Genomic DNA, 14,241 nt, shown 5'->3' with positions numbered 1-14,241 from the left:
GTGCAGATTATTTCTCAGTTTTCCAGAACAACCAAGCAAAGTCCCTGCACAACTGCTATATTTCTTGCATATTTACATGAACTTTTTGCAATCTCCCCTCACAAAAAAAGTCCTGAAACCCAAAGATGAAATGTGATCCTTCCTTAATTAAACTTGCGTCAGCTCTCTCACATTAATCTAACTAGCAATTTTATGTCCTATTTCTGAGCCTATGATGAGGATAACCTCACCTTTTAATTCACAGTAATGGTAATTATAATTACTGTTGGGTCTCCTAAGGTGTCTTTGAAGGAGCTGCTTCCTACCAGAAAGCAGCTATTTGCTATTTCATAGTTACTTTTGTTTAGTCCCTCATTTAGGCTTAATTTAAACTTAATTCATCCAAAGCATTTAGTTCTCATTTTTACATGTGGTTTCTCACAGAACTATCTCCCAGGGGAGATCACTGCCCATAGCTGTTACTTTATGGGACAGTGTATTCATATTTCAGTTCCAGAAAGGATTTGCATATAAATAGTCTAGCTCACTTACAGGTCCAACATTTGGTCCTTCAGCAATGTTGAGGAAGTGATGACCCAAGTTGTGGCACCACCTGGACTGGGTGGATGTAAATAACAGTCAGGACTGCTGTCCAGACTACAAACAGCCTTTTCACATGATTTTTTTTTTTTAATAACTGTTCCACTTTAATACAAATTTCCTACTAACTGAATCTCATTTTTTCTAAGGCTTTTTGTTAAGGAGCATATGAACCATTGAGATTATGTATAGTTAAGCTGTGATGGTCTGCACTACTCTTGCAACTTGTCCAAGCATCCAGCACAAACACAGCAGCTGTTTTGCATAGAAGAACTCCTCTGTAAGATTTGTCAGGTAACTATTATAGACTGCTAACTGTATTATCTGGGAGAAGAAGAATGGGTTGCTAACAGCAAAGGGAAACAGCAGGAGCAGTTGGGAACAGTAAACCATTTTTCTTGTGTAAATTGCATTCACATTGATTGTGGATTTCATATTTTGATTCAATGGGATGCCATTAGCACAACACTTAGTAAAGGTGATGCCTAGTGTACTACAGTCCCAAGCAGACTGTCAGAATTGTGGACTAACCTTAGAGAAGGCTGGAGCCTAAAAAGATGGGTAATTGCTGCAGAGTTGCAGTTGACAGCATTGAGAATTGCATGCCAGAAGAGGATTTTCTTCTTTCCTTTAGAAACATGAGTTGATCAGATGGCTTATCTGCCTTTGCAATAAGTGCAGGAAAATACAGGCCAGTAAGTCATGCTGATACAATACTAAAAAAATAAAATTACCTATTTGCTGCATTGTCTTTCCATTATAAGGTTGGGTCATACATGGAGTTAAACAAGCAAAATTCTCTCATTAGCTTTGCATGGGAAGATAAGTATTAGTTGTTTGCCTATGAGGTAAGCATTTACATTAATGTATTGTGCTGTAACTTAGCTAGTAAACCACCCACGAGGTCACCTATCACTTCGACCTATTCCTCACTTAGCCAAAAGGTTAATGTATGCAGTCTTCTCTGAAAAGCCTGATTTCCTTTATGGTAATTGCAATTGCCATCAGTATGAAATGTAGCATGCTTCTAAATCAAAATAGTGATACATAGCTGGTGTTCTAACAGACCTGTTTCTCTGCCCAGCCAGTTATTCCAGCTGAAGCTGTAGAGTAGAAGATAATGGATAATGAAGAATTGAGCTCATGATCCAGTAGCTAGTGCAAGTCAGTCAAAGAGCATGTTTCCACATAGAGAGTTATCTATCAGTTACAAAACAGGTGAGTTAGTAGCAATTTGCATTGTTCAACATGCTGTGACTGAAGAGGGAGAAAATCACACTGAAGTTAATTGTATCTTATTTCAATTAATCATTTCAGTGCATAACTACTTATGTATATCCATAAAAACGTCATATGAAAAACCACCACATGCTTGCATGGCTAAACACTATTTTTAGCTTCTGTCAGTCTCCCCAGCAACTTTTGAATGTGTTGCTCAATTAGTCCAAATTTGAAAAGAAGATTGTGTTGCAGTTATCCCTGTCCTTATAATGTACTTAAAGTTAGCAGTCAGGTACAGAGGAGAACCACAGATCAATGCACTGGACAAAGAGTAGGCAGGGTGCAAGTGGTGTCCTGCAGCTTCAGCAGCAGCAAAGCAGGAGCCAAATGGCATAACTCAGGAGTGGTTCTATGGCTCTGATCCTTAGAGTGTAAAGAAGAGCTGAATATCACAGTGAAGAGAATGGCACTGTTCAAGGACAAACCCACAGATCTGGAGGAAATCAGGCTTCATTGCCTCTGCTTCTGCTACAACAACTTATAAATAAGCTCAAGACTCTAAAGAGTTCTCTGTGTACAGAGCCGTCAAAGTAATTAGGGATAATATGGATAAAAAGAATGGAGTGCCACTGTCTGGCAATCAGCGCCATTCCTCCCAACCCTTCAGGCATACAATCCCGTTCTAGCAGTAATGCCTCATATAACTGAATTGCAACTATTGCTTTCAAAAAGGTAAGACTAATACCACAATCATTTAGTATAGCTTATTCACACAGTTGAAATACATACTCTTACTGTGCCTGTGGGACTGATTTATGCATGCATATCTTTGTTATGTCAAGTTCCACAAGCCTTTTAAAAAGTTATAAATCACAAGTGAGTTCACAGCAATGTTACGGTATTACAATGACAAAACTAATTTAGACAATTTCAAGGTTCTGAATAAATGCAGTTTATTGACACAGTAGAGAAGACAGTATGGCACAAACAGAGCATTCTTCCTGAGAAGTACCTGCAACTTAAATCCTGTTAATCTGATTGAAAAGAAAGCAAATCCACTAATGAACAATGAGACCCTAAAGTCAGGTTCCCATCCCTCATCTTTTTGTACCATTGCCAGTTACAGAATTCTAAGAGAGGACACAGGGTTTGTCCTGAGAGAGGACACAAAGCAGAAACTGAGGATTTGTTTTATTTGAGATGTCACTATAGTAATGCTTAGTAATTCTCTGCTGCTATTCTGTTCCAAAATTGCAGTGTAATCAATTGGCACCTTTACCTTTCTTACTGTTCTTTGTGTATAACTGGCTGTAACACAAGAAAAAAAATCAATAGGGCACACCAAGGAAAATGATGCACTACTTAGGAAAACAGCAAATTATGCCCTATAGAGAAGAAGAAATGGAAGATTATCTCTTTTACTTTTTTTGTTAAGTTGTGCTCCTAGAAGATGAGCGTGTAAGTCTGTGGTGCACCCATCAAGCTATATGGTTAAGTTCAGACAAACCAAATTATTTAAAATACAGTTCACATGTGACTGGGAAATATTCCCAACTGTACTAAGAATATCTGATCAGATCAGATCTGATCTGATCACCACATTTAAACATGCCTAAATGACTAGGTCGTACATATTAGTTTTTGATTCACTAGAATTTCTAGGACTGAACTTCATCAAGACTTTATTTGAACTATGGTATATTATCAAATGAAGCATTTTCTTTCTTGTTATAACAGTCCTTTTAAATATTTCTGTAAAAATGAAAACAGTTTACAGGATAGAAAAAGAATATTTTCAATCAAAGCTGAGCATTGTGGTAGTAATAGTCTTCTTGATAAGATTAAAAATACACACATGATTTATCTGTCACCACTATATTTCATACTTCAATACACTATACTTCAGGCTTTGCCATGTCAAAAGATTTCCAATGACAAAGTTTAACAGACCAGAAGAAAAACAACCATTTAGATGCATGAATAGAAATGCTAACACAGTAGAGTACAAGTTAAGGTAAAAATCAAGACAATGACCTATGACACAAGTAACTGAAGTAAGTGCTAAGCTTCAGCACACTTTTTTTAATACGTTTCAGGCCTACTTCAAATATGGAAAAACTTTAAAGACACATCAATGCTTTTGGAAAAGATAATCAAAATAAAGTAGCTTCTGTAGTTTGTGTATCTCCCTGGGGCAGCTAAATACAAACCATTGCATCATTAATGCACGTAATGGATCAAAATTTACATGTCCAGAGACATTCAGTTAAGGCAGTAGTTGGTGATACCAATGTTCAAAGAATGATTCAAAATGTGTCCAGATAACAGTAGATTAAAATACTGCTTTCATTATCTTTATTTAGAAATTAGGAGTCAAACATTGATAAATACACCATTTCACCAACAGGAAGGGAGTAAGAGTGCTCTACATCCAGAAAGAGAGGTACAAACCAGTTTCATGCATGCTGTTTATATGATAAAGCAGTGAAAGCTTTTCTGATGTTGGCAACAAATGCAGAAAAATTGTTAGTTTCTCTCAGTTTAAGCTGTAACTCTGCAATACAGTCCAGAGGAGGAGTACAGGAATTCACTAGAATGACACAAATTTGCAAAATATTAGACTACTATTAAAAGAATAAATCCATACCAGTGTTTTCCTGCACCTATGAAATACTAATGTAGTTTCTTGTCATTTTATGTTTTCACTTCCACCTGCATTATTTTGGAGAAGCCTCATTTTCTTTCAGCAAAGAGAAAGCCTCAAAGAACTTAACAGGTTTTTTGCTTTACTGACCTCCCACTCAGTGCTGTGCTCCTGCCTGAGTTGTTACAGCAATTCCCAGGAATCCACAGCCTACTCAAGAACTGAAACACATTCCTAAACCATGTTGTTGCTCTGCAGACAAGCAGATTGTAAACTGATGTAGCCCAGCTTATGATAGACTTTTAACTTCAATAGTTTAGGTCTGAATCAGTAAAACCAGAAATCTGTTCAGTTCATACCCAGAGGCATGGCAGAGCCCCAGTAGCATCTGTCTAGAAGCTATCCAGCACTCAAATTCCATAAATGAACTAAGATCCATATAGCCAAACCAGCTTTGAGATCCAAAAGGCTGTGCCCTTACAGAAGGGGAATGCTGGATTTCAAGTTTTATTCTTTCACCTATATCAGTCACCCTTCTTTTGCCTCTAGGCTTCTAGAACAAGTTGAAATATGCCTGTCAGCATACACAGGCAGAAACTGTAGCAGAAACAAACTGCAAATGAAGCATCCTCATCTCTGTATGTGGTCCTTCTCTTGCTTTGCTTGATACAAAGTAAACAGCATCTCCACAAATGGAGGGCAGTGAATTTAAGCAGTCCTATTTTCATGTAAGTTAACAAGACAAACATAATTAAAGAAACAGTATTACCATTGCAAGATTTTTCATTTGGCAATTGGAAGATAAAAGATTACAATTAAATTGCACTTTACTCCTCTCCTTTTTTCAAATAGACGTGTCAGATTCAGTCCTCTACTTTAAGTATTCAAAATACACATACCTTCATAGTCACCTTGTTCATTTATGGAAAGGGTACACACATATGGCTTATCAGGATCTTTGTGGTCAATGTGTCTGAATATAAACTGTAATTGCTCATCTAAAATGAACACAAAAAGAAGTAATTAATTAACTTCTGCTGCAGAGTCACAATGATGATTAAAAATCACAATACAAAGTTAGTTTCAATTAATATTCTTAGAACACTGACAAATTAAGCAACCCTGGCCTCTTTGCAAGACAAATGCATTTTAGCATATTTTGCCATTTGAAGGACAAATGTATTAGCTGGGCTAATCCAACTGATCAAGTGTGTAAGCTATGTGCTCTTCACTGCACAATCCAACATGAACCACATTGTATCAGTGCACACAGAAACTATGGAAGCTACAGAAACCTACCTGGAATTCTACGCATCTCCAATGCAAGATGCTCTTGAAACAAAGTTTTAATCTTGCTCACTTGTTCCAGTTTCTCCTTGGCAGCTTTATTTTTAGAAGATTTTACTAGAATTTAAAAGTCCGTCGTAAGTATCAAAGGCAAAACAAGCACATAAAAACCATCTAGAACAGCAGAAAAGCCACAAAGAGCAAGTGTTAAAAACAACCCCTCCTTCAGTTACAAAAATTTACTTATTATCCTTTTCTTTCTTACTTTCCCTTTTCTTCATCAACTCTTGTTTAAGCTCTTGGATGCTGTCAGTCAAGTTCTTCTGCTGCTCTTGTTCTTGATTTAGCTTTGATTTTATTTCTGTCAACTGCTCTTCCTTTTCTGCTATGTATTTGCTCTGCTGGAGAATCTCTGAAAGGAGGCAAGAAAATATGAACATACACAGTTGATTAAGTATGTCCCTGCTATTTAAAACTTAAGTAGTTTGAAATTATTTGTATTAATAAAACACAGTGGAATGCATGCTACCATAGCTGCAGAGAGAAGTCATTCCTAAGAGAAGCTACAAAGTATGGAGCTGCTCTGATACTTAAATGAGATGAAATTTGTTTCTGGTGCCAGCACTACATTCATCTCAAAGCATGAAGATGGTGGCTCCTGCCCACAGGTAATGACAGAAAGCCAAGAATGGAAACACTGACTGATATGAGAGCTGCAATCATTTTTACCTGATATTCTGAAGTTTACAAAATTCAGCCAAGTTAACCCTAGACTGATGAGCTGACAGTATTCTCTTACTAATATGGAAAAGACATAAATAACTTCACAATACTTAGCTTTACTAAGCAATTTAATTTACTTTTCCTACTGCAGTCAAAAAATCTGACACTATTGTTTTAAATACTTATGCTCTATGCAGAAAACTTATATTTTTGCATCATCAAGGAAGTTTTTCAACAAATTGATTTTGACTTGAAATTTACATTGTAAATTTATATTGTAATCAACCCATTATGTTTGGGTTTAATTCTGTCTTCATTCTGATGTTATTACTTACCTTTTCAAACGTGAAGCTAAACATACTATTCAGCTATACTAAGTTAATTTTATAAAGGTTGGACACAATAAATAACCGTACCATTGTTATACTCGTGAATTTTGTCAATCATCACGTCCTCTTCTTTCAGCTTCTTGGACCATTTCTCTGTAAGGGAAAGTTACTTCAGTTATCTGAAAAAGTTTGATGACAACTTGCAAAAAGCAGAGTTAACAGGAGCATAGAGCCTTTGTACCTGTAAGAGCTTCTAAAGTCTCCTTGCACAAATCTCTCAGAGCTGAAGTCTGGTTGTTCTGTTCAGTGCCATAACTGATTTTAAACTGGATCCAAAACTCTTTCATATCTCTTTCAAAGAGTGTTACTTCATCTTCCGCCGGTGCATTACCCATAGCGCTGTGCCAGACCTGTGCGGGAACAGACGCAGCGTCAGGGCACGGGAGGCAATGGCAGCACGGCTAACTCAGAGCGCGAACGCTCCGGGCTGGTTCTACCGCCCCGCCTTGTCGTTCAAACCTCTCCGCGCAAGTTGTTTTTGTTGTCACCATCGGCTCACTGGGAGCCACGTTTCCCTCGCCACTCTCCCGACGCTCAGCTCCCGCGCCAGGGGAGGTTCCCCCCACCGCCCCTCACCGCCCGCCGGCCCCATCCCCGGCCCGCACCCACCGCGTCCGCGCCGCGCCGCTTCCCGCCGCCAACGGCTGCTCCCGCCCGCCCCGCAGCAAGCGCGCCGCTGATTGGCTGAGCCCCGTCCCGGGCCCGCCGGCCGTTGCTGCGGTGACGAGCGCGAGGCGCGGCCGGCGTGAGGGGCGCGGCCGCCATGGCGGGGCGGGCTGGCGGTGCTATGAGGGGCGGCTCCCGGCTGCCGCCCGTTCCCCTCGGGATTGCTGCTTGGGAGGCGCTCTCTGAGTCTGCTGCCTGTAGGGCTGGTGGGGGAAACAGCCTGCTCGGTGCTGAGCAAACAGCGCTGCTCATTTACGCTCCTCTGAAGGCACAGCTTGTTCCCCCTGTCTGGTTTACTCGTGGAACACACTTACGGTAACTGATCTTAAATTTTGTGAGTTTCCCGATAGCCTTTTAATTTGACCGACTTGAATTCTCTCAGGAATGTGGATGAAGTTCGTTCTGACAGGAGAATGACCTGCAGGGGTAATTGCAGTCCTTTTGGTGCAAACAAAACCACCATACAGTAGCCCTCCCTGTACCCAGCCAAACATTTGCCATAAATGTCTGTCAAAGTGAGTTTGCTCTCTATGACAATGTGACTGGTTTTTCTCCAGTTGTTTATATTCCCTTTTAGCTCTTGATAAGCACTAGTTTGTGATCCAAGGTGGCAGCTTTCAATTTATTAAGAAAGCTACTTTTAATAATTTTTTTGCCATAGCTAATGAATTACTCCTAATTTTAGTTTATGCTAGTGCTATCTAGGTAATCCCAGAACAATGTATATTTAGCATTGCTTTGAGGATTGCTGTCTAAAAGTACTAATTACTATCTTCCACCTGTGCAATGCTTAGCGAAGTCTGAGCTGGGACCACCAACCATTAGTTCCATTACTCTTACACAGATTTCTTGTATAAACACTTTTACCCCACTGTATTCCTGTCTTGTTTAACTTGGACACATTGTTCTCCAGATTTCAGTTTCCTCAGCATTGTTCCTAAAGCTAATAAACCCCTGTTTCTTACCTGCTTCACACTTAAATGTGCTGAAGTTGGGCTGGTCCAAGGATGATTACCTAGCTGCAAATGGATTTGGGCACTCTGAACCTGTACCTTATGGCTTTTTTTATTTAGCAACATTTCTTGCCTAGGCAAGTGCATGCTGTTAATATAAAGTTTCAGTGTTGCTCCTGACAATATTAGCTTTTATTATTTGAGTTCATAACTTTCTGAATACACAATTTTCCTAGTCCCTGGAGTTTTGTAAATACAAGTTAAACTAATCTAAACAAGTCCTGTTTTCTCAACCATAATCTTTTGGTGGGTTCTACAGCTGGATAACACAGATAATGAGTTCACTCCACAGTAGCTGGCTCAAAAATGTTAGGTATCTTTTCTTCATCAGTGAAGTTTTTCTAGACTCATTAGTCCTATTTCTTTGTTTTACACTTTCACCCACCAAAGACTAAATGCACGTGACATTTACTGGCAGAATCCATACCTTAATTTATCTCTTTTCTGATTATTTAGAGGTTTTGAGAGACATGAACTGTACTATAACCTATCTTCAACCTTTCCCACTACTGTCCACCATCAGTTTACCAAGTGTGTGTTTCAGGGAAGCACAGTGATTTTGGCAAGTCCTAATTTTCAGTTCAAACTGATGGTTTTTTCCAGCTGCAAACAGGAATGTGGCTTCATGGCCCAAACTAGTGCAGGTCAGATGCTTCTTCAGTCCTCTTCTGGGTCTGATTAAAGAGGCTCCATAGACAGAAATGCTGGCAGCCAACCCACCGTAACTCTAGCCCAGACAATTGTTCTGAATTTTTGCTTTCCAAATGTCTGTCCTAGCAAGCCATGGAGTAGTCATGGATGGAAAAAAGTTTCATGGTGATTTACCCTATTTTTAACACTATGGGCTTGGCTGGAGACCATTAATTGTGCTATTTCTGCATTTTCCAGCTCTTCATGGGTGTCCTTTTAGGCCCAGCCTACTTGGTTAAACTCAGGGTTCCTGGGGGTACAGCAGCAGCCACAGGGTGACAGTTCCCTGCAGTCAAACTGAAGGGCAGAATGTTGCCGACAAAAATCTGCTGCTTTATTTTATTGGTAACAGAAAGTATGTCCTGGGCAGTTCTGGGTTAAGAAGCAGCTGAAAAGTCTAGCTCAGGGCTGGAGAGCTGCTGAAGCTTATAAGGACATTCTAAAGGAGCACAGAATTGACAAGCTGGTAGTAATAAACTGACTCAGCTACTTCTTGTGGCAGGTTTCTGACTCCCAGGGCTATTGTTGGCATAGAGCTAGTTTTAACAGTTAGAGCAGGCTAGGGATTAGAGAGTGACAGTAAGGCAGGAATCTTATTGGAAAGGGAATTGAAAAAATGGGTTGGGGATTGTTGCTCTAATGGGTTCAGTTCCATTTCTGCCTGCAGTTCATGGAACTTGAAGGAATTTTACCCCTCTAGGTTGCTTCTAATTTCTAAAAGGTAGTTCTTCATACTTAAAATAAGTAAAATTCCTTATATGTGACTTTTTCATAGGCATGCCAGAATTGTATTCCATGCATTGTTTGTATAATTTATACTGTTGCACTTATAAACAGAATGAAATCTAATTACATAACTAATTTACATTACTAATGTAAACAAATATTAAGGTCTGGCAGGTCTGGTTATTGTTATAGTGCACAGATTAGTTTTGTTGGCTTTGTGTGCTTGCATAGTTAACTTTATAGCAAAGAGTAATGACTGTACTAACTGGGAAAGACTGGATTAAGGTGGCAGAATGAAGAGAAGGAGACTGGGTCACGTTAACTATTGCTAAACCTCTATTGGTCAGCTCAACCCTAAAAAAGCCTGAGTCCAATGAGGAATGCTTGAGGACATGGAATAAGAAAGAAAGTAAAAAATGAGAGGGCACAAGCTTCTTGAAATATTCTTCTCTTCCTAATTAAAAAATTAAGGTATATCTTTTCAGTGTTCCTCTAGGAAAACGTTCACACCTGAGAAAATGCCTGTCAGCTGTTGTATAGAGTGTCTGCTGGTGAACTTAGCAAATTGCTTGTTAATCCTTGTAGTTGGTCCAGTGTTAATGGAAATACTGGTGTGGAAATTCATGTTATTGTTCAATTAACTAAGCATAATGTACCAGAAAGTTAGACCCATTACATAGGCGTCCATTAACAGTGTTTCAAAAAATGTTTGCTTTGGTGGCTTTTCCATGCCTTGCAAACATTTACTTAAAAGCATCTGTTGACTGTTATGTAATATTTGCTCTAATATGGAGGTGCAAGGCAGCTGTAAACATTTTATCCTCCCTTCAGTGGATCATCAGCATGACTCTTGCTTTTACATTTTATGTGTGTGTATATATGAAGTCTTTGTTTTTGTGTGTCTTGGAAAACACAGTAAATCAAGAAATTATCAATAAATTTTAAAATGTATGAACAGATAGCATTTGAAAGGTTTTTGCTTTGAGCTAAGAACTAATTTATGTGAAGGCCAAACCTTGGCTCTCCAATATCAAAACAAGAGAAAGTTTCAATTTAAAAACCTAATTGCCTACACATTCTGACCATTTTGTATAGATCATTAGGTTCCCTGCAATTCCCCATACTAAAATACAGGAAACAGTTTTATTTTGAGTGAGTTTGAAGCACTAGGGGGATTACAGAAGCTTTTTGCAGTGCTTTGCATAGAGGAGTGAGGGAAGGTCTATTGAGGAAGTGCTTTTCCTTTGTCAAACAAGTTACTAACTATAGTATTTCAAGTCATGTTTCACCATCTTTGTTGGTTATTACAGCTGGGAAGGTCTTCAGTGTCTCAGAGTTGTATTGGCTGTGTAACACAACAGGCAGGACAAGAGATTACTAGCATGTCAGTTATTGATTTCCTCTTGGATGGAGCAGAATCATGGCTGACTCCAGGCACGGTGGGAACTGCCTCTCCCACAGAAACACACTTACCTGTTCCAAAACTTCCATGGTGTCTGTGAGGTTTTTTAAACATCCTTTATAAACATGATTCCTCTGGTATCTCTAAGGTGAGGATGTAGGAGAAAATGAAAGACTCAGAAAGAATATAGGAGAAAATGAAAGCCTTTTCTCTTACTGTTAGTCTTTATTATGTCTAAGGTGCTTATCTTTCTCTATCTAAGCATAAGACTCAGCAGCAAAATCCCGGAAGTTAATATCAAGAGGTCTTGAGCATTTATATTAAAAGAGGTTACTTTACTGAAACATTGCCAAGACATATCTTCAAGCATTAAATTTACAACGTTTCTGGAGGGCCAAAGTGTGCCTGAGGGGTTCTGTGTGAAGAGGTCAGCCTGAGCAGATGCATCGCTGTCCTGGTGCATAGATAATATGGGTGGGTGGGTGGGAATTTACAAATAAAGCAAACATGCAAAAAGTTATTGCAATTATTGCAATGCTTTTGCACATCCTGTGTCAGAGGCAGTTTTTCAGATACCACTGACTAACAGTGGTGCCATTAAAGAGGGACTGTAAAATGACCTATTTTATTACTTGGTAGACTCTCCTGAGGACATTAAATTGTATTTGATGGAAAGTTATGGACTGCAAAGTATTTTTTCCTAATAGGACAATAGTTATTTAGACTTAACTTCATTATAATTGTTACTCTTTCAACCAAGTACTAGAAGTAAGATGTCTGTTATTCAGCTGCCAACTGACTTGGCATTTGCACTCATGTTTGAAGCTAACTGTCCTTGCTGAACTAGATTGGAAAACAGCAGACCTCAGATTTTCTACATTTCTGCATACTAAATCCAGACATGTCTAAAAGAGTGATATTTTTATTGTTATAGTAAGTCTTACTTATCTTTAAAGGCAAGATACTTTAGCTGTAAAAAAATGTAGCGAAAGAACGTTTTCTTCAGCAAGAGAGTACAAAGAGTTATTGGAGAGAGATTTCTAAATAAGTATGGTCTTGAGGAAGTACTGGGAGAGAGAATATTAATTCCTTCCATTCATTTCTATGAGAGTTGCCTTGCTACACACTCTGGAAAACAGTAAAGGTATACAACTTAGCAAGAAACAAAACATCCTCAAATATTTTCAGCTAAAAAATCTAGGATGGATTTTTTTTTTTAAATATCCTGAAATTTTGAATCTGGAAGGGTTTCCCTTGAAATCAGATACCACTACTTAAAGTGAATAATTCGGTCAGTATATAGAAAAATATTGTAGTTATTCAGAAGTAGCACATTGAAACTTTTAACTTTAAGGTTTTCTATATGGCTTAATGCAATTGGTAGCAAGAAACATACAGGATTTAAATCTGCTAAAAAATTTCTGAAACCAGACTATTATTAGCTAAATTAAATGGGAGTAGTTAAAGTAAATGTGAGGTTGTGTCAGGAAGAGAAATCTTCTACGTCCATTTAATTGTCATGCCTTATTTGTTGAATCTACTTAGTGTTTCCATGTGACTTCCCTGACCACACATCATGAAGCCCTCTTAAGCCATTAAGCCCCTCTTCAGCAAAAACAGTTAAGTGGTTCATATCTTTGTCTCCACAGCTTGTGCAGTTTAGCTTGAAGTGCATGGAAAGAGTATTAGGGAAGTGTGCACTCCATATATAGAGCTGCTTTTGTCTTCTGACTCCCACTGTTTCAGATACACAGATAATAATTTGATATAAGATATGACTACATCAGAATATTAGAGCCTGATAAAGAGCTTGAAGTTTTCCTCTGATTATATCAGAAGTTGGTATCATCAGGCTTTTATTATCCATTTAATCTCTTGTAGAAAAAGTTTTTTCATGAAGCCACCTCAAATGAACGTAATATTTTATGCTACAGTTATTAGTACTAATATTGATAAATCTGATATGCTAATATATTGTCTGCTGAAATCTTTTAAACTCCTGCAGTTTGGCAGACTCTGCTCTTGGCTGTTGGTTCTGGAGAACTGCTGTGCTTCACTTGGGAATAGTTCAGGGAAATACTCCTGATGATGTGTTCCCAGCCTTGCTGTGGTTCGTACAGCAGGTCTCATTTCTGTCCGGCTGGGCAGCAGAAGGGGGGGCTGCAGCCTCTCCTGGCAGAGGGCGCAGGACTGGTGCCATGTGAGCAATGCCCAAGAATGGTGGTACCGAAAGATGACTCACACTCTGAGCATCGTCTGCATTGGGCCTGGATTAACAGGCCTCTTGTAGGAAGGAAACAATTGTTTTTCAGTATTTTAAGGATATTGTTGCTTTAAAAATAAATCTAGAGCTCAACAGCATGGTTGATATAGGGATGCTGGTTGCATTTTCCCTGACTGAAAAAATGTGTTGTGCAAAGTATTAGTAACAGCCAAGTTCTGTTTCAAAGTGAAATGTACAGCTTCAGTGACAGTTCTGTGAAGATCAGTAATTTGTGTATTCTTTCTATCCTCTGCACAGGCAACACTTAATGAAGTACACACATTAGTAAGATGTCCATCCTGCTGAGAAATGAACTGTGAAAAAGTTTAGGCAAACATGTTCCAGCTGCTCCTACAAAGGATTGCACGAGTCACACATTTTGTTTCCACAAAACTTTCCCCACAATTTGCTGCTGCTCAGCATGTACTAACATGTACTTCACTTAGCTTCCTACAATTAAAATTTGCAAACAAAAAAGCTTTCCAGTGCTAGCAGACTCGTATGCTTTCCCAGAGATTTGGAGCCACGTGTTTCAGGAATGGCTGGGTACACCACACCAATATAATATAAAGGCAACGTCAATCACCTTCTCTCACTTTTTAATAGCTCCCCTACATGATTCTCATTCTCTGTCACTA

The 14,241-nt window shown here is 38.8% G+C and overlaps 1 protein-coding gene and 1 long non-coding RNA gene across 3 annotated transcripts; one reads left to right on the top strand and one right to left on the bottom strand.

The window, feature by feature from the left end:
* Nucleotides 1–402: 402 nt before the first annotated feature.
* Nucleotides 403–6,888, top strand: LOC139593715 (uncharacterized). Its single transcript, XR_011680378.1, has 2 exons — nucleotides 403–873; nucleotides 1,664–6,888. It is a non-coding gene; the product is annotated as an uncharacterized lncRNA (long non-coding RNA).
* On the bottom strand, nucleotides 4,133–7,624 carry SPC25 (SPC25 component of NDC80 kinetochore complex). 2 transcript variants are annotated; one of them, XM_071434970.1, is made up of 7 exons: nucleotides 7,453–7,624; nucleotides 7,025–7,193; nucleotides 6,871–6,936; nucleotides 5,997–6,143; nucleotides 5,744–5,848; nucleotides 5,344–5,442; nucleotides 4,133–4,390 (listed from the first exon to the last, which is right to left on the bottom strand). In XM_071434970.1, exons 1-7 carry the CDS (start codon nucleotides 7,606–7,608, stop codon nucleotides 4,257–4,259), a joined length of 876 nt encoding a protein of 291 aa, XP_071291071.1. In that variant the 5' UTR covers nucleotides 7,609–7,624; the 3' UTR covers nucleotides 4,133–4,256. The 2 variants fall into 2 exon arrangements, with proteins under 2 accessions (XP_071291071.1, XP_071291072.1); XM_071434971.1 differs by lacking the exon at nucleotides 7,453–7,624 and adding an exon at nucleotides 7,303–7,417.
* Nucleotides 7,625–14,241: the final 6,617 nt, after the last annotated feature.

This window comes from Agelaius tricolor, unplaced genomic scaffold, assembly GCF_023055355.1.
Source record: "Agelaius tricolor isolate 1412-34295 unplaced genomic scaffold, bAgeTri1.0.p SCAF_10, whole genome shotgun sequence".
In the NCBI taxonomy this organism is placed as follows: Eukaryota; Metazoa; Chordata; class Aves; order Passeriformes; family Icteridae; genus Agelaius; species Agelaius tricolor.
The sequence above is the reverse complement of the archived record's forward strand: the minus strand, read 5'-3'. Positions and strand labels throughout refer to the sequence as shown.